The sequence below is a fragment of the Bacillus rossius genome, chromosome 1, assembly GCF_032445375.1.
Source record: "Bacillus rossius redtenbacheri isolate Brsri chromosome 1, Brsri_v3, whole genome shotgun sequence".
NCBI lineage: Eukaryota > Metazoa > Arthropoda > Insecta > Phasmatodea > Bacillidae > Bacillus > Bacillus rossius.
The window spans coordinates 13,852,448-13,872,498 of record NC_086330.1 but is presented as its reverse complement, the minus strand read 5'-3'; the positions used below and the strand labels follow the sequence as shown (position 1 = coordinate 13,872,498).

Here is a 20,051-nt window from a genome sequence, read left to right as displayed (position 1 = left end):
TAGTTTTTATTTTGATATTAATAACTTTTCCTTGAACTAAAAATAATTACTGAAGATGTAACATCGCAGGATTTCTGTCCCTTATTATCAATAATACTTTGACAGAATGTTTTATGTTCATGTTTTTTTAATGATTCATAATTATTTTGTATTCATGTTTCTTTTATTATGCATAGGCATTTCAAGTATTTTGTCTGTACTTTAATAGTGATTGTTATTATTTTGGGTTAGGTTTTATATAAAACTAAGTGTTGTGTTTTTTATTATTTGTTTCACTGTAATTTACTTAATCACTTAAAAATTAATATGTGTATTAATTACATTTTGTCAAATTTTACAGCATATTCTGGGCAGAAAGACTGTAACATTCTAGAAGGTTTCAAAAGAAAGAAAGACAGGTGCGACACTCCGTCACCAGCAAGTTAAGTGTTTTGTTGGAAAAACCAAGCATGTGGACGCATGACTGCGCAGCAATAGACTGGAACTTTCACTGGGCGCTGCCTCGCCAGCCAATCAGAGGGAGCCTTGAGGTGGTGTGATGCGTCTTCCCACACTTTTAGAGAGAAAACCCTTTTTCCGTATTTTCCCCTACATGGTACTGGGTTCATTGTGTTCTGATTGGTCAGTTGGTCCTCCCTTTGTTTCTAGCTTTGTAAAGGAAGGTAGCTGCTTGGTGCAAGTTAGTTGTCGCTCGATCGTCGCCGCGCGCGAGCTCGCCGGAAACAATGAAGCTAATTTCACGCCTGATGGTCAGGGTCAGGCTTAACTAAAAATTAACACAAAGGGACTTGAATTACTTTTTTTTTTGTTAATCACTGTGCGCTACATTGAATATGTGATAAATCGTCTGGAACTGCAAGTTATGATTACTGTTTTTTTTTTTGTTTTTGTTTTTGAGGCATAATAAAAGCCAGCCTTGAACTCTTTCATATTAATGCAAATATCCTAAGGGAATAATTTATCTTTGATGTTGGGAAATATACAAACTTAAAAAAACAAACTTCAAAATTACCGTATACAAACATAAACTTTCAAGTGATTAAAGTGTCGTTATTTTTATTGGTTCCGTTGCCGAGCCAACCTGGAATTTAACAAAGAATATTAAATATTTTAGTTGCAGTTTTTTGTATACTCTAATGAATTTAAGTATTGTTTTATGTTCACATTTTAAGTGATTTACCAGGAATTGTTAAAGCAGTTATCAACACAATTTTGCGTAATGTATACTTATTATTACGTAGGTTTTAATTTTTAATGTTGCTAAAAAAGAAATACTTCTATGCTAATGATGAAATTATGTTTTGTATGATTCTATAAAATCTTGAATCTATCATACAAATATTACCAAAGAACAACATATTTAAAATTCATTTCACAAAGTAACTATCCAATTTTAGTTAAGGTTCTTCAGGCATTATAAGTACAGTAAAATATTTTGAAGAAAAGTACACTTTAGTTCAACTTCCTAAATAGGAACAAAAGATTTCATACGTATATTATTCAACAAAATTACCTAATCAGATCTATTTATGTAAAATTTTGAATCAACCTGACATTAAGATCACTATAAAAGAATTGAAGTCTGTGCATCTGTGCAAACCATCAATGGTCAGACCATTTACAAAGTTGTTTACGACAGTCACCCGTCTAGTGAATTGACGGACGTGGTACATTAATTATAGATGAGAACACAAAAATAAACACACCCAAAGGACCCAATGTTCAAGGAAACCATGAAGAGGACCACCAACACAGCCGTAGTTTTCTTGGTGTTTGAAGGAATATTGAAAACTGGTTTTTTACACGTTTGAACATCTTCATACTGTGCCAGTCTCTCCCTTAGACAAGCATTCTCCTGAAATTAAATATGAAAAAAAGAAAAAAAAATTACAGAAAATTCCACATACATTATTTATTCACTATTAAATTAAAGATATTAATGCCTACATACAAATCCTAAATACACTAGTTAAATGAAAAAAAAAAAAATCATTAAATGATTGACATAAAAAATTTCAACAGTTTTTGAGTATCAAGCATTATACTATTTTCACTATAACAACTGCCACAGAAATTGCAGCTTCAGCCAATAATTATAATTTACAATGTATTCTACAGAGAATTTTTTTTTTAGTGAGATTGTCATTTCTTATTGGGCCACACCAATGAAAAAGTATTCTAACACAGATCAAAATAATTTTATTCATCTATATCTCAGGTTAGTGAATAGTAGTTAGATTTTGAATTATTATTCAACTATTGGTACCAGCTAATTGCAACAAAAATAAAAAAATAAAATTTTTTAAATATGTGCACCAATATAAAAAAAAATTATTTTTCGAGAACATTTGTTGTATGAGAAAAATCATTTATTTAAGACTAGTAAGAACTATAGTTTAAAATAGAACCAATCAAAAAATAATAAATATGTAGTAATTTTTTATCAGATAATTAGTAGCACACATACCAATAGTGAATTGAGACAAACTTACCTGCTTTAAATTCACATTTTCTTGTCTCACTTGTAAAAGCTCAGTTTCAAGGGCAGTTACATATTCTTTTTTCTTTTTTCTCGACAAGCAAGCAGACTCCCTGTTTTTGATCATGCGCTGTTGTCTTTTGATTGCTTTTACCTAAAATTCAACAAAATAAGCATTTAAAAATATCTGCCGATAATCTGGCCACAAACAACAAACTGTAAAACCTACTTTAATTGTGTTTACTAAACTCAGAATAATATTTTTAACATGCATTTTATTTTAAAAATATTGGAAAACTACAAAAAAAAAATTTGTGCAGTGAAAAGAATTTCTTTGCAGTCTTTTGAATGGCTAACATTTGGTAACATGACCAATATATTTTTGAGTTAATAACATAAGACATTGTTTGTATCATTAAGAAATAATGAGTTATGACCCATGTTTTCAGAAAGTGATAATGTAGTCCGCGAAAGAGTACCTTCCCAGTCTCTTGCACCTACACCCCCCCCCCCCCCCTCACCACGAACAACCCAACACGTCTCTCTTGCCACTTTCTCGAGTCTGGTTACATTTCGTCCACTTTGTCCTGAGTCCTAGCCCAGTTGAGTGAGTTACTCTTAAAGCACACAATGCTGACCAAACCAATGACATGAACATCATAGTCATAAACTAAGGATGTACTATTAACCAAGAGAAAAAAAATCCTTACTGAATACAGTAAACAATTGTTACGTGATCAAATGCTACCCATGGCCATTATTAAACATTAACAACATGCAACATTACAAAGCACGTAAAAATAATTTATTGTGAAAACTGTAAAAAGTAAATTTATTAAATATTAGCACAATACATTAACTTGTATAGTTATGTTCCTATTTCAGTACCTACTTGAATTCTTTGCACAGAATAAAAGTTCAGAAAAGTGTTTTATCGACCCGAGTTGGCAGAAACAGATGATTTACAGGCTAGTTATTAATTTTTGCCAATACTGATTATGTACTGATACAGAGATATTAGCCGTTTCAAATGAATGTCCATCCAAATCAGTACATCCTATAGACTCAGCTAAGTTTATGCTGCCACACTAACGTTTTTAGAGTGACATCACAAAATGGAGACCAGTTTGTTGTCATGATAATTTCACAGGCGTTTTTTGTATGTCCTTGTAAAAAAATGTGGTTCAGTAATGTGTTGTGTGTGGCTGAACAACAAAAAGCTGAGTATGGAATGTTTACACAAAATGGTAGGTGAATTTCATGAGTGAATCTTAGGCTTCCAATGATTTAAAGCTTTGAAACAAATGTGAAGCTTCCCATCAGGTGCGAAGCTTTGTAAAAGTGCATCACAATTTCCACTCTTTTCCAAGCAATTATGCCGTTTACAAAATATTTATGGTCTATTAAAATGAATGTATAATTTCTGCATGGTTTGAAGTGTATCTATAATAAAAAAACACAGTTTTGGTTGAATGAAAAAAATTATACCTGATTAAATTCAGCCTTACAATTTGTCTTCAATTAAATTCATTTATATTAATAACAAACTTCATTATTAAGTACTTTTACATGTAGATATTTTGTTAACTGAATGGGTGAATGAGTTCAAAACGTGCTGGTCTGTGGTGCCACGAAACCAGGGGCGTAGCCAGGGGAGAGGGGGTTTAGGGGTTCAAACCCCCTCCCCACCCAACCCTTAGCGCGAAATCTTTAACTAATTTCTTATTCATCACTCAAGCAAATTTCACATTAAAATTAATAACATTTTTACCATTACAATATTTAAATTTAAGAACCGAAAACTGCTAAAATAGCACTATTTTACACTTTTACACCTTAAAATCCAGATTTTCCCGGGGGAGGACCCCCGAACCCCCTGCTTTAATACGGGGGAAGGGGGGGGGGGGCATGCTTCTTAACACCCCCCACACACAAATCCTGGCTACGCCACTGCACGTCACCCACCTCCGACTCCTGGCTGACGGCCATCGGCGGAGCGGACAGGGCTGCCACGACGGGCGCGGGAGCAACAACGCCCTTCTTCAGGATGGGGATCCTGGCGCCTGGCTCCCACTTGACGCTCACCGGGACCGTCTTCTGCTGGGCGGGCGTCAGCGGCTGGATCCTCACCTTGGGCACGGGCTTGATGGGCCTCTTGCCCTGGGTCAGGGCCGCGAAGTCCTGGGCCGAGAGCACTATCGTCCTGGACTCTGCAACCAGGTCCCGCAACAGCGTGCAGTGTCTGTGCCTTGCTTCAGTCTGCTGTGCCACGGAGCACAGAACTTTATAATGTAATGCAATTTTTTTTTAATATCTAAAACTATGAAATTTGTACCTGAAAGATGGCATTTTGTTTTCAATCATTTCTATCAAAAAAAATATTTTTTTTTAGCATTTAATATTAAACATTTTGACTGTTTAGTTTTAATGGAAATTTCTTGCTATTAAAGATAAATAGTTACAACTGTTGCATATAGTTTATCTAGTGAAATAATAATTGAGGTTTAGCACGGAGTAAAATTATTTTTTTTTATTTCAGAAAGACTACAGCTATAACAATACTGTGAATCGACACCATTTTATGGTCTTAGAAAAATCAACAAACAGTAAAATTCAAACAAATTGAAACTTATTATAATTAAAGACGGTAAACAAAATAAGAATTTAAATGTTAACAAGCAGGGTAAGTATATCAATATGGAAACAACGGGTACCAATTTCTCTGTACTGCAAACCAAGCAAGACACACACTTCACATGTACACGCCACAATTTACAATAAAATAAAGCACTCTGCCTTACCTTCGGTGCTTTTCGGCACAGAGACCGTAGGTACTGCCGTTGTTAAAACTGGAGAGGGTTTCGGTTGGATGTTGGGTCTTTTTTTCATGTTCACTCCCTGGGAGGTGATTATTATTTTCTGTGTATTGTTTTGTTTTACAGTTACACCTGCAACAGAATGACTGCTTTACTAAGCACTCACTGTCATTATCACAAGCACAACAAAACAACACTTCCCCTCCACTGTACCAAGTGTAACAACAGGGAGAGAAAATGGGAGGCACAAGGAAAGGAATACTCCAAAAGAAAATACTCAATAGTTAAATTTCATTTCATTAAGTAAAATTTTCCCCTAAAGGTAGCTGAAGAGTTCTTAATGTAATACAGAAATATTTCTTTGCAATAACACAAGGCAAACTTTGGTTCATACTTCACATGCTCTAATGAAAGATGAGTAAAACTACACAAAAAAAACTGTAAAAAATATGTAACAACGTTTGAGGAAAATGCAAAAATCAGCATAAGTTGTCAGCTAGATCTGTAAGTATATATACAAAAAAAAACTGATAACCATCTAGACCTGTGTGAAAAACTTTTCTGTAATATTTTTGTCATTTGTCATTTATGGAAATATGAGGAGCAAAAGCTGGAACTAAATTTTAACCCTTAAGCATAGTCAAAAATGGTATGTAGATACATAATATTATTTTACACTAGTGTTCCCATATTTTTTTCATCCACTTGAAATCAGACAGTGATAATGTTTGTACTATCTCAATCACAGCCACGTTCTTGCGAAGAACCAGTTTAGTTTGACATGTGAAGAAGTATCGATGAGACACTAAGGCTGTTTTACTTACCAACTTACCAACAAAAGTCAATGACAAGAGTTCAAAATATAAGATGACTGTCCCATTACATCTGATACGACTCAACGCACCACCATTACAACTGAAACAGCTGATGTATCCACACATGTGAACACTTCTCTTTCACAGCACCCGTCATCTGGAAGCTTACACACACGAGCATCGTGCATAAATGTATTTGGCATACCTTGGGCAGTTCTGATGGCATTCACTATAGGAATGAAAAATTATTATGGAAAAAAGTGAAAAATTATGGATTCTTGACTCCTCGTTTCGAGAAAACTCAGAGTAAGGATGATTACTTACCATTACTGAATGCGAAGAATATCTAAGGACGAGATTACATGAATTGCGATAAAACCATAAAACACCGCAAAGCATGTCAATATTATACATTACACTGAAATACAAGTTAACACACAATTTAGCACCGAAAAGTAACAAAAAAAATGAAATCAATCCACAATTTGACAAATTTTAACTCAAAAAAATATTCATCTGTTACTACGGTAAATTCATTGCATGTAAATTTATTTTACATGGAATTTGTACCAAAATATATTAACTAAATGGATTGGAAAATATATTACATTGTTTGATCTTGCATTTCTTATTAGAAACACGTTTTTACATTAATGATGCATATTTTTCAAACATACAAAATTTCCAGTATTTCTTTTTAATTATTTTGAAGACTGTTCTTGGCATGCTTATTACTGATGATTTTATTGTATCAGTGCATCATGTGTCAGTCAAATTTAAACTTATTTGGTGAAATATACAGACGAGGTAAACTAGCCCTGAAAGCTTCTAGTATTTCTATCCAGAGCTACTGCTGACTGCTGACATAACGGATTGTGGAATGCGGAATATAAACGTTGGCTCGGGCGTCGGCGGCATTAAATTATCAATGAAAGAAGAAAAAATAGCTATTAAGAAAAAAAATCAATTTTTCTTTGTAGATTTGTCACATTATTAAGCATTGCATTACTAATGAATTGCATTGTATTTAATGTTACACGAGTGTTTTGCCATTGAGCGGGCACGGAAATAAAAAATTAAAAAGTCAAAAATTGTTTATGGTTTATGGAAGTGAAATATGCCACGGTTAACTACAAACAAGATAACCCTCAGTATTAAAAACAATTATGGAAAATTATATACTTGCTGTGATGCAAATGCTTTTGTGAAGTTGGCTGTAAAATAAGAGTTGGTTCGTGATAGCAGGAGAAAAGTTGAATCACCAGTGACAAACGTTGGCAGATTTAAACTATAGGTAATGGTTTCAAACACAGTTTATACAAAGTGGTTTTTTTATAAAAATAAAAAATATTTTTTTTAAATAATGTATTTTTAAATAGAATATTTTAATTGTTTTAATGAAATTTCCACTCTAATAACAACAAAAGTTTGCACACTGATGTTTCTTGTGATTTACAGGGGAAAAAATTATATACTAATCAAGATATTATCATTTAAATTATCTGAAAAAGTTGTAAATCATACCAAGCTAAATACTCCTCTAAAATAAAATAAAAACATAGAAATAGTCAAATCCTAATCCGTGGGAAATTCCAGACTGCGCTGTAAATCCCCATTCTGTGAGGAACATCCATTCAGTGGCGGACCCAGGGGTTCAACTCGGAGGGGGGCACTCTAGGATTTCAGAATAGCCAGAGAAAAAAATGTCTTAAAATTACTAAATTTGTATTTAATCTACTCACACTACACATAACATCCAACCACCAGATTTTATGATTCTACAAGAAATTCATTAATTATATTAAAATATTTCATTGGTTTCAGAAACAATAATTTTTGTCGGCAATGTGAATGTAGCAGACAACTGGTTTTTCGGGGGGGGGGGGGGGGGGCACTTGCCCCTGGTGCCCCCCCTTGGATCCGCCACTGTATCTATTCTATGAAGAATCCTCCTTCTGTGGGGAAAATACCCTTTCTGTGGTTAAGTCCCAGTCAGATGTGCAGATTTGCTGGACTTTAGTTGTTTGATGTTGTAACTTTCCTGGTTTCAACATGAGGGGCAGAAAGTTGGATGTTGCGTGGCTTTCATCTGAACATGGTGAGAACCGAAATAACTAACGTAATAAAAAAAAAGACCAGGTAATTTGTTTGTTTCCCCCGAGCGTGCTGGTGTCGGACGGGCACTCACCGGTGCTGGGGAAGGGCACGATCTTGACGGGCGACACCAGCAGCACGGACTCGCTCGTCCTGCCGGGGCCGGGGGAGGTGGGGGGGCTGCCCTCGCCCTGCTGGGGCGGGGTCACGGGCGGGGTCTCCAGCGTCATCTGCACAACATGTGGCGTGCAGCCGACCACTTCCACACTCCAATCACAGTTTCCCAGTTACACCCTTAACTAAACTGGTTTTAATTTGCCAACTTTAACCTCTCGTGCAATGAATCCGAAAAAATAATAACCAAATAAAATTACGGCCATGGTTACACGGAAGGAATTTTTATTGATACCTTATTTACACATATGGATTTCCAAGTAGATATCATATGAAACTTGTGAAAATTTAAACTACCTTATTCTAATAAACAATCATAAATATTAGTTTTAATAAATCAATTTCAGAATAAGACATTCACCACACAAACTAAAATGTAAAAGCTATTTTAGACATATTTAAGTATTAAATCTACCTCCTGTAAAAATAATATTGAAATAATTTCAGTTATCCAAACACTATTTATTTTTAAAAAACTAAAAATTATGATAATTTTGGTTAGGCTTGAACCAATTTATGCTAATAAGTAAACTTGCATTACTGGATAATACAGATATTACTGTGAACTGCATACATGAATAATTAGTAGGGATAGCCCAGTCCATGCCTCCAACACTCGAATACTATTGAATCTTTAGTATTTAAAAGGTTTGAGGTTCCAGGAAAAACTTGTGGATAAATGTAGTAAATTAAAAATTAGACATAGACAATGCTGAAGTTGACAAGGCCTCTCTTCCCTTAAAACCTACTGTTCCCCAAAATTAGTAATATTTTACAAATATAATTATTAAAAAAAATATGAATGGTAATAATTTGGGAAACTTAGTTTACGTGAAACAAACATTCAAATAGGTAAGTGTTCCAATGCAATAGTTAACATTTTTATATCATATTAGCAAATGCCCAGCATGCATTGCAATGCCTCAAACAATTTTTTCTGTACTTTGTTTGAAGTAGATACACATATACAAAGCATCTATCTCTCTATATATCTCTATCTACATATATATGTATATATAATATTAATATGTATAATATAAAAAATCTATGTTAATACCTATCTATATTTCTATCTTTTTACCTGTCACAGGTGTGACATAGGTATATAAAAATATGCACATATTTGAATGCAAAGTTGTGTCAAAATTTCAAAGCAATCAATGAAGAACTCTAAAAGATTTAAGATTTTGAACCAACCAAACATTAAAATTTTTATTTACTTATATAGATTTTGTTTATTATTTTATTTCAGATCCTCGAGACCCACGTTCAGATTCGAGGGGTGTATTCACGGCACTCTTCCGATTCGAATCCGAGACCAGGATTGGAGCCAATAAAGGGCTCTGAAGAGCATGTGCCCGGGCCCCTCACCTTGACATCGGAGGAGCTCTCCCCGCCCGACCAGCTCTCGCAACTCGAGCTGGAGGGAGACGGAGAAGGCGACGAGCGGAACAGAGTCGGCGACGACGGCTCCACCTTGATTTCGTCCTTTATCTCGCACACTGGAACAACACGTGATCACAAGAAGTGGCAGGTCATTCATGACAGTCATTTCATTTTATCAGGAAACGCAATTTTACACTCATCAACAAACACAGAAAAAAAATATACAATGCAAGGTAGTTCATAACATTTATTTACAAACTTCAATAGAATTTTTTTCATTGCCTAACATGAGTCGCCAAAAATCACACTTTTCAGGACTGTCCTATTCGACATTTATTACAAAATGTTATGTCCTGTGATGCATGTTATATTTAATCATGTTGTCATATTGTTTATGATTTTCGCCAACTCCTACTGGGAAAATGAAAACGTTAATTTAAATTCACACAAATACATCACCACTGCCATTAAACATTAAATGTAAAATTTCTTTACAAATTTACATTGCACTTCACTTAAGTATTGTGTATTAATTAAGTATTAAAATCTGACAACCTGCTACTCAAATATCTTTTTCAACAAAATTGATATGATTATAAAGTTTTACCTATTAGTAGTAGTAGTGAATTTCCTAGACAATAGATATAACTAATTGCAAAAAAATAATCATCTCAATAAACATGTTTACAGTGAAGCTACATTCAAAATACAGGCTACTTCATATTGACACACCGATTACAGTAAACGTGGCGTACCGATATCGTCCGACAGGGCGTCGAGCCTGGCGAAGGAGTCGGACTCCCAGTTCATGGGGTCGACGTCCAGGGCCCCCAGGCAGCAGAACGGCTCCAGCAGGCTGCTGGGGAGGGGCGAGGGGTCCCGCATGAGCTCCTCGTCGGAGCTGTGGTGGCTCGGACTCGACATGAGCAGAGGCAGCTGGTGACCACAAGCACCACACACATGACGCATGTCGCCGGCTTTCGTGGCCGGTCACCACGCGCTCCTTGGCTTCTCGGTCGACGTGCCCCAACAAAACTACTTTGGACGAGGCATCAACCCAGAAATCAAGGAGCAGGTAGTACAAAACCTCTTAACTAACAACAAGCATCGTAACAAATCGCAGCCCAGGAGCTCGCAAAGCTTTTCAAGAATCGAGGAAATGTGGCCACCATTGATAAGCATTTTATTTTGCACCATTTTATCATTTACAAATGCTTATGGTAGCTTGCTCAGTAGGATTGTTTGATCATTTTTGTCAGTGGCGATTTGCCTCCAAATCGTAACTTTATATGTGACCATCTTAAAGGCAAGCCTGGGCAATCTATTGGCCAGGTCCTAACTGAGCCAGCAGCCTCACAAGGCAAATATGTACTAGATTAGCGTGGACTGGGCTGGGCCTGATCTTGTTTGTCGAAGTCCCCAGAAAATGTAATCTCATCCTAAGCGAGTTGCAATCAAAGAAACCTTCTCCCAGCTATCACCCCCACTAGGCACAGTTGCTGTATGCGACCCCTGGAGCAGGCTAGGATAGCCCAGTGCTGTGCCCCTCTGAACATGTGCTGCGCTCTTCACAGCTGTCCGGCACGAAACATGCCTGCCCACAAGCTGCAGCACGGCCGCAGCTTTTAAACGGAGATCTGGACAACTATATGGTGCATCGGGCATGTGTCACTACCTAAACTAGTTATACAATGATAAGCAAGTTATTATTATAACACATACAACTTATTATGAAATTTTAAGTACCAGTCATGTGGAAAACAAAATTATTCTGAAAACAGTCACCTACAGTCAGAGACAACTAACTCCCTTGCTATTTTTTTTTATTGTAACTATTAGTTTCTAACCATAAGAAGTATTTTTTTTAAGCTTGCAATATAATTCTAAATTCCCATTACTCTACCTTACAAGTAGTTTAATGAAAAAAATTATAAAGCTTCAATTCTAGAGATAACTGAATTAACATTAAATTATTATGCTATACTCTAGCTTAGTGCTTCTCAATGTGTGTGCCCAAGATAATTTTCGGGTGCACCCTGTGGTATTCTTCTGAAATATATGTCCAGATATAAAAATAAATATAGTTACTCTGTTGTACCATTTCATTACTGATATACAGCCCTAAGAAACACATTATTAGTATTATTATTATAAATTATTACAACATTTTCCATATAAATTTGTATATGGAGTGCCTAGAGTTATTTGTAAGATTTTTAAATGTAACCCCGACTTCAAAAATTTCGAGAACCACTACTCTAGTATAATGTTGTCATGTTGTGAGGTACTTACAACTAGCATTGACTGGACTTACTAGCCCAACCTTCAATTTGCTGGATTTTATGAGGCAATGCATAAAACTACTATGTATTCCCGATGTTTTGGAAGCCACTCATCAGCTCTCGATGCTGAGAGTGATGGTGCGGTACACTGCTGTGCCTTGACCACTGAGCTCAACATTAAATAACAACAAGTGAGGCGGGCCTCTCTGCTAGCTTCTGAGCGAGCACAATCCAGAGTTATGATGTGCTCTGAATCAAATTATTAACTTTATGAACTACCAGCATTTTTGTTGCTGCTGCATTATAAGTGATTAACGTTTAAAAACTTGCGACCAGATTAAATGTGTTTATGCAGGTTGTAAAAAATAGCAACCGAGTGTAATGATTTCATTTGACTCATTTCAGTTTTCTAGTTGTCAAGCAATAAGCCATTCTGCCAAGTGCTTTTTATAGTCTCTTACATTACAACCATCATCAGCACAAACAAAGAAATCTTTGGGTGTACCTAACCATTTTGATTAAACCTAGTTTGAGGTCACCGATAAAGGTTGCGCAGAAAATCAGTTAACATTTATTTTAGTTTTTTTTCTTCAGAAATAAAATATTAACTGTTAAGTTCATTAATAAATTACTCATTATTTTTATTAAATTAATTGTTTCTCGAACATAGTGAAAGTCATTGCTTTTTAAAGCAGTCCTAAGAAACCCAACCTTTAGACACTAGGAACGACAGTCCTCTCCAGCTGCCAACAGTTAGGGTCAGAGCCAGACAGGGAGGCCAACACTCCCACGGGCACCCAGCACCAAACCTGCAGTGACGTTGATGCAGAAACTTTCCAAGATCCCCGTTCGAACCAATGCACCCAAGTACAAACCAGCAAAATGGCTGGACTTGCTGTTTCGCCAGTATGTCACAAAACTGAGAGATGTGCAAGGAGCCCCACACAAATGGAGTCCTCGTCTGTAAGGTGCGTGGGATGGCCGGCCATTCTTTGGACTACGGGAATTCTATCTCGAGGCTGACCTACAGGCTGTGACGTCTGACAGGCGGGACTGTCTTGTGTAGAGAACGGGCTGCAAACCACATCGTCGTTTGCCTGCAGAGTGAAATAGTGTGGTTTTTTTGAAGTAATGTGCTATGACGACGAGGTCAAAAGATTTATTATTACATTTTATAGACGAGTTCGAAAGTCACCCTTCATTTGGAAAATAAAAAGTAAAGATTAGATTCCACAATCTAAACTTGATGGAAAAAGCATATTCAAAACTGCTTGGCAAAAGGGAAGGACAGTAGCTCCTGCACAATTGTACTGCACATCAGACCGACACTCACTGTAAGATGCCAGTCCAAACAGAGAGTGTGTACCTGGGGGCTGGAACAGGTAGCCCTGTCTCCGATCAGTCAGCCCAACCTGCAGGCGAAACTGCACTGGCACGAAGCCCCACAGGACTCTCGGACTGAGCTGACACGTTCTTCGCGAAGACTGCGTCATCGGAAGTACTGACACGCACAGTGACAAGTTCAACTTAAACTAAATGACAACCACAACAAATGCACATACCTCAAGCTCTCGCGACAGTTGATGGAAAACATCATCTTCGTGATGCAATGAGTAGTCCATGTCTGGAACGTTAAAAAACAAATGTTTACTATTCAGAATAAAACTATATTAAAGGATAGCTAAGCAATGCATAAGTCACCAAAAAATTAATCACTACTGTACGTATATAAAATAAATAAATTCCCATATTTTATATTTAATAACATCTATATTTCAATTATTATTATTTTAATGTAACATGTAACATTCATATATACAAAGTATTTTCACAATCCCATTAAATTTAACAGAATTGCTTACTAAGATATTGTTCCTAGTTTTTTTTTGGATGTGAACAAATGCATAAAAAGCTGAGCAACTTAGTTGTAGGGTTTAAATGCAATGTTCATAAAATATTTACTATATATAAAAAAGGTAATTCAATTATTATTTAAAACAACTTACAATGCATAAAGATTTATTTCAATATGTACTTGGAAATAATAATTATACCATGATTTTTGTATTTATAGTTATGCTACATATTTTTTATAAAATACAAAAAATATATATATTAGAACGGCATTAATAACTATAGCACTAGGCAAAGTAAAGACTTTATTTTCCTTATTTATCATAAGACCACACAGTCTTATTATATAATAATGTTGCAACTAAACTGCTATCATTACCTCCAGTGTGTTTAATTAATTTTAGATTACCAACAAAAAACAATTAAAAATTGTATTATTAATTATGTAAATTGATAAGTCTTATTAACTATTTTAAATTTTCTTCTATATAAATTAATTAATATAAACTGAATTTAAGTACAGAGTAATTAACAATGAAAATATTTTAAAATAAAATGTGCTATGGTTAGGTTGACATGAACCTCCCTCATCAAGGCACAAATCACAGGCAAAAAAGCCAAATATATGCCTGAAATAGATAAACAGTATATATTTATGTAGTATAGTTTTCATACAAGGGACCCGCTCTGGCTTCACATGGATTTGATCCATTAATGTGGCATCATTTAGATTTAATAATCAAGAACTTATAAGTATAAAGTTCTCGCAGTGCTCAGTGTTTTCAAAAATTATATGCATACTAACACGTACTGCCCATAACTAAATAATATTATCTTTCAAAATTAAAAAAAAAAATGGTTACTGTGAGCAATCCTTAGAAGAACTCACTGACTTTCCTGGTCTACTGCAATTCTTTAGTACATTAATCAATCCTAAATAAGTCAGTGCCCTAATAGTCTTGATGACAAAATATCGAGATTTCTCTACATTCTTTCAATTTAGCATGAATGTATTATTCACATAAAACTTCCAGAAGAAATTCAGAGGATGAAAAAAATATCAAAATATATTATTGTATAGTTTAGAAGAAGTGAACAGACAGACACAGATAGCAACTTTATTTCAAATGTACTATTAGAAGATTCAAACTTAGGACTTGTGTACAAGTTAAGCTAACTTTTTATATAACAGCAAATTGTATTCATGTGCAAGTTTCTTATTTTATAAGCATTTATAAGTGAATTATAACTGTATGTAGTCAAAATATTTAGATAACACTACTAAATGAGACTTGATGTAAGTTTTTGGACATACGCCATTGCTAAGAACTTTTTCTGTTGAAGAAAAACTAATAAATAAAATAAATAAATAAAAATAAAAATACTCAAAAAAAGATACAAAAAACACACAAAATCAAGCAAACAATTGCTGTTGTCAACAAGGATATGAACACCACAAAATATTCCGAAACAGGAATATGGTCAGCAAACAAAGAAAAAACAAAGAAAAATGTACTAAGAGAACGAAAAAATCCCCACAAATGATGACAACACAAAAATATTGAAACCCAAAATAATTCAGCACAACAGTTGAAGCGAGACAAAAAACATGACAAAACGAAAAAACAAACAAATACAATAGTTTTACCTAAACAGAAACAAGCGACGTTTCGGGAACTGCTATCTGCTCCCGTCCTCAGGCAGAGACGCACATGGTACGGAAACACAGGTGCGACTCAAATTGCACAAATCTTTTAAAGATAACACTACTAAATGAGGCCTCAATTATTTTTGCCCCGGCCTCTCACTCCTGAAACAACCTTGTGCAAGGGTTGTATCAAATGATAAAAACCACATTTTCAATTGAATCTTTAAGTAAATTATGACAAATTAATATTTTCATGGTTTTAAAACATTTTGAACATTTTGAAGTTTTTTTGTATCTCTTGATCATATAAGCAGGAATAGGACCAAAGTTAAATTGACAATTTTTTTTTAAATTTTAAACCATAGTAATTATTACAAAATTGTATAATGTACTATCTTAAGTACCCGGCATTGCCCGGGCCATTTATTGAAGAAGTTTAAAATTAAACTTTTATTAGTGCCGTTTGTTAGCTAGCCGCCGTGATGAATTTCAATAAGCGGGCGGGTCTGGTCAAGGAGAAGGATGGCAAGTTGCCAGACACTACAATACTGTGTGATAAACAAAGTGAAATTACACACATTCGCTGTTTGTTATGTCTATAACCTATGATTTTCTGTTCTAAAACTGAATTTACACATGGCGATCGGTTGAACGACATAGAAGTTGAAACGCTGCAGCGCCATCTAGTGGAGAGTTACAAAACAAATGGATAGCATAAAAACCTTCTCCATGAAAAAAACACTTTGATATGATGTGCCAACTTTTATTGTGATCAGTCACACAGTGTCGAAGTTTATCAACATCATATATACTAACATCCATTTTTTACATGTGTAGAATAAGATTTACTTTCTTAAAAGTGACCAGTTCATACATAACACTGTTCAAATATATTTATAGATATTTATATACGTGGTTTTCGTAAACTTTAATTTATGTAAGCATTAATGCATGTATGTATATGGTGTGAGTGTTCGACACGACATGGGATATAAGAAACAGTCCAGTCGACTTGACCACAGCTGACTGGCAAGTGAGGCATGCAACAAACATACTGCAGTGTGCGCCTGTGCCTTGCCTGCCCTATCCGGGGCTGATCGGTAAGCCTTCTTTTCACAGACGAGAGAGCCAAACACCCGATCATGCATCTTCAGGTTTTTTTTATTTTGGACAACTCATGATAACTAATGGTCAATTAGGTTAGGTTAGCTACATTATAAATACTTTAAAACATTGTGGACGGTTGATTTGGTTAGGATAGCTACATTAAAGATACTGTGAAATCATGTAAACGGTTTCCTAGCCCTGTTATTTGCTAAGCAACCTTTGGAAAACTTCTGGTGTGGCCAGGGGCAAGGGGGGGGGGGCGGGTTTAGGGGTTAACCCCCCCCCCCTTAGCACCAAATCTTTAATTAATTTCTTATTCATCACTCAAACAAATTTCATATTAAAATTAATAAAAATTTGACCATTACAATATTTAAATTTAAGAACCGAAAACTGCTAAAATAGCACTATTTTACACCTTAAAATCCAAATTTTCCTGGGGGAGGACCCCCGGACCCCCGCTTTAATACGGGGGGGGGGGGGGGGGGGCATGCTTCCTAACACCCCTTATACACAAATCCTGGCTACGCCACTGGGTGTGGCTCTCTCGTCTGTGAAATCTTTGAATATATATACTGTATAGAAGTCGCCAGCCCAGGTTAAAATTTCTAATACGGTTTTGAGGTAGTTGGTTAATTCACCGCCGCAATCGCCACCATCTCTAGGGCATCGACTTGTGGTGGTCCCTAGCGGACAAGTGTCCAACTCTTCAAACACCCCTTCCCCCTCCCGTTGAACGAACTCAAGCTGCAGTGAATGATAGGTGGGGGGTGCGGGGAATGACAGCGGGCGACAGTGCTGCGCTCTAACGTGTAAATAACAACTAAGACGATACAGGGCGTTACGGCAGCGCATTGCAGCGGTGAAGTTCCCAAGCTGCTCATCATACGCTTCTGAAAAACGTAGAGTAAATCCTATCCACTCGCGACTTCTATACAGTATATATATTCAAAGGTGAAATGAAGGCTTCCCAGGGCTGATCACCCCCGCCATCTTGCGTCACGCGTGCCAACTTGCTGGCGGACGGGCCTGCGCAGCCTCCTCGGCGGGCCTCGAGCCCGGGTAAACACGAGCATTAGCAAACTACACCGTGTACGTGCGTTCTGTTCGCGCAACACGGCGGGCGTCGGAAGAACGAAAGGCAAACGGCTCAAAAGGATAGTTGGAACAACTTCGACCTGGCTGGGTCGCCACACACCGTGTAGAGCTCAAGGCGTTAACACGCCATTCACAAACCGCTTGAGATTTATTAAAAGTATCTTATTAAGAATATCATCGAAGAACCATTGCACTTTACTATGCAAGTCTCGTTCAATTTTCTCGTCCATAACGTGTTCTTTTTTTGTACAGTGAAAAAAAGGCTAGAGCAGATGTTCTCACGGACGTTTTTAGGTATGAAAAATTATACACAAGGTATTGTATATGGTATGGAGAAGTTCAGGGAGACCATCTTTATAACACAGCATAAAATTATGGGGTCACCGCTCAAGATCGCACAGAGACGCGTTACCGACGAGAAGACTGCACGCCAGTCCTGTGAATGGAGCGTAGAGGCGAAGTGGCGTGCGATGCGCGAGCCATTGTCGCCCTTGGCGTCCCCGATGCTTTCAGAGCTCGTGCGTGTTGTGTTACTGAGGCGGGGTGGTAAGTGCGACGCTCGCTGGTGCTTATAGCGCGGTATGGCCTCTAAGCGCAAGGCTGGACTGGCGCATTCTTCTCGTCGTGCAACTCCAGCCACTAGACCGGCTAGGCCCGAGCCTCCCCAAAATTTTCAAAATTGATCATGGGTAATAAATACTTTTTATAAAAAATACGCAAATCATATTAAAAGTTAGGTTTATTTTGAAAACTATAAAAAAAGTAAATCAACAAAAAACAAACTTAGAGGGGCAGTTTGCAATGAAATGAAATGAAATTATACATTCGCCTGCAGATTTGTAACATTTTACATTAACGTACGAGTTGTGCTGTAACATTCACACAAGTTCAATACTAACAATTAATTTTGTGACCTTTATAGATATTAAAGTGTATTTTGTTGACATACAATTATACGTTAAAAATAATTCTTATGATTAATTATTATACATATTAGACTTCAGAGAAAAATAAATTACCCTAAGAAAGCCACAAAAATTACAATTTTGCATCTTAATTTTTAAAGTTCCCCGAACCACCCTCTGATATGGGGGCCAGACCCCCCGGTATAGCCCGGGCTCGCAAAGCAGGGTGTACGCCCCTGCCGTGCAGTCCGGGCCAACCCAAAAATAGATCCTGGAGCCGCCCCTGCATTGGGGCAACAAACACACAATGTAGCCATTTTCACTCTTCCAAAAATACAGCTTTAAAAATGAAATCCGGAAACAGGGCCACTCCATCCGCCCTCACCATATTCTTGAAGCCCAGGCCAAGTATTTCAATAGATGCTAATTCGTCAATAGTTTCACCATCAATGATTGCAACATCAATACTTCTTAAGACGTTTCAAGGCTACTGCAGAGTTTTCCTGAAACACAACATGAGTCTGCAGTATATTGTGTCTCCACAGATTTTTCCTTGTCCGCTCTCTTCCAGTGCCTTCCTCTTATCTGTTTATCCATATCTCTTGGTTTTCATCGAGGTCTCGTTCCTTCTACTTTTCATTTCCGTCATATGCTTTGGCTGAATGTTCTCAGCTCTCTTCGCATGGCCAAATAATTATATCGGCGTTTTCAACCCTTTTTAGTGTCGGTGCATCTCTTTCATATTTAAAAGTAAAAGATACTCTGAACCACTCTTCTTAATGCTGCACGAGAAAATGAACACACTGTGTTTTCTTTGAGTCGAAAAGGCGTTGATATGTAACTACCAGTCTCAATGTGTCCTCAGTGGGAACAATAGATGGCGGGAATGACTGGCATTAGCCGATTTAATAGACGTCACAGCGCACACTACTACTACTACTACTGTCCAAACAAAGAGGAATTTCTGTTAAAAACGCGCGTAAGAGTATTTAGAAACAAAAAAAAAGTGTGGACACTGACGGAGCTAGAAAGGGGAGGGGGAGCATAGCGGATCCCCCCCCCCCCCTTTCGAACACAGAATAATTATTTTCTCCTAATTCTTTATCATAGTTTACCAAACTTACTAGAGCAGCGGTTCCCAATCGGTGGGTCGCGGAAGGGTTACAGGTGGGTCGCGACTCGATCCTAAAACTATCAGAGACCATCGAATAAATCATCAGAAATGATAAGAAAAATCGAAACAAATCGAATTGTGTGCACACACATATATATTGTTAACTAAATAACTGTTTTGCTACAAAGTGCCTATATTTTGTCAACCATTTTCGAATCAGAACACAAATTGTTTATCAATAATCAATAGGTATCTTAAAAAAAACATATACATATATAT

General features: G+C 36.5%; 1 protein-coding gene across 1 annotated transcript in view; it reads right to left on the bottom strand.

Moving 5' to 3' along the window:
* LOC134528639 (cyclic AMP-dependent transcription factor ATF-6 alpha) overlaps nt 1-20,051 on the bottom strand; it is an 89,487-nt gene that overhangs the window by 16,971 nt on the left and 52,465 nt on the right. Inside the window, exons 3-10 of the mRNA XM_063362437.1 lie at nt 13,609-13,670; nt 10,520-10,700; nt 9,750-9,880; nt 8,299-8,434; nt 5,281-5,427; nt 4,445-4,689; nt 2,493-2,633; nt 1,707-1,855 (exon numbers count right to left, since the gene is read on the bottom strand). Of these exons, the coding sequence (XP_063218507.1) occupies nt 1,707-1,855; nt 2,493-2,633; nt 4,445-4,689; nt 5,281-5,427; nt 8,299-8,434; nt 9,750-9,880; nt 10,520-10,700; nt 13,609-13,670 (1,192 nt within the window). The remainder of the gene's footprint in view (nt 1-1,706; nt 1,856-2,492; nt 2,634-4,444; nt 4,690-5,280; nt 5,428-8,298; nt 8,435-9,749; nt 9,881-10,519; nt 10,701-13,608; nt 13,671-20,051) is intronic.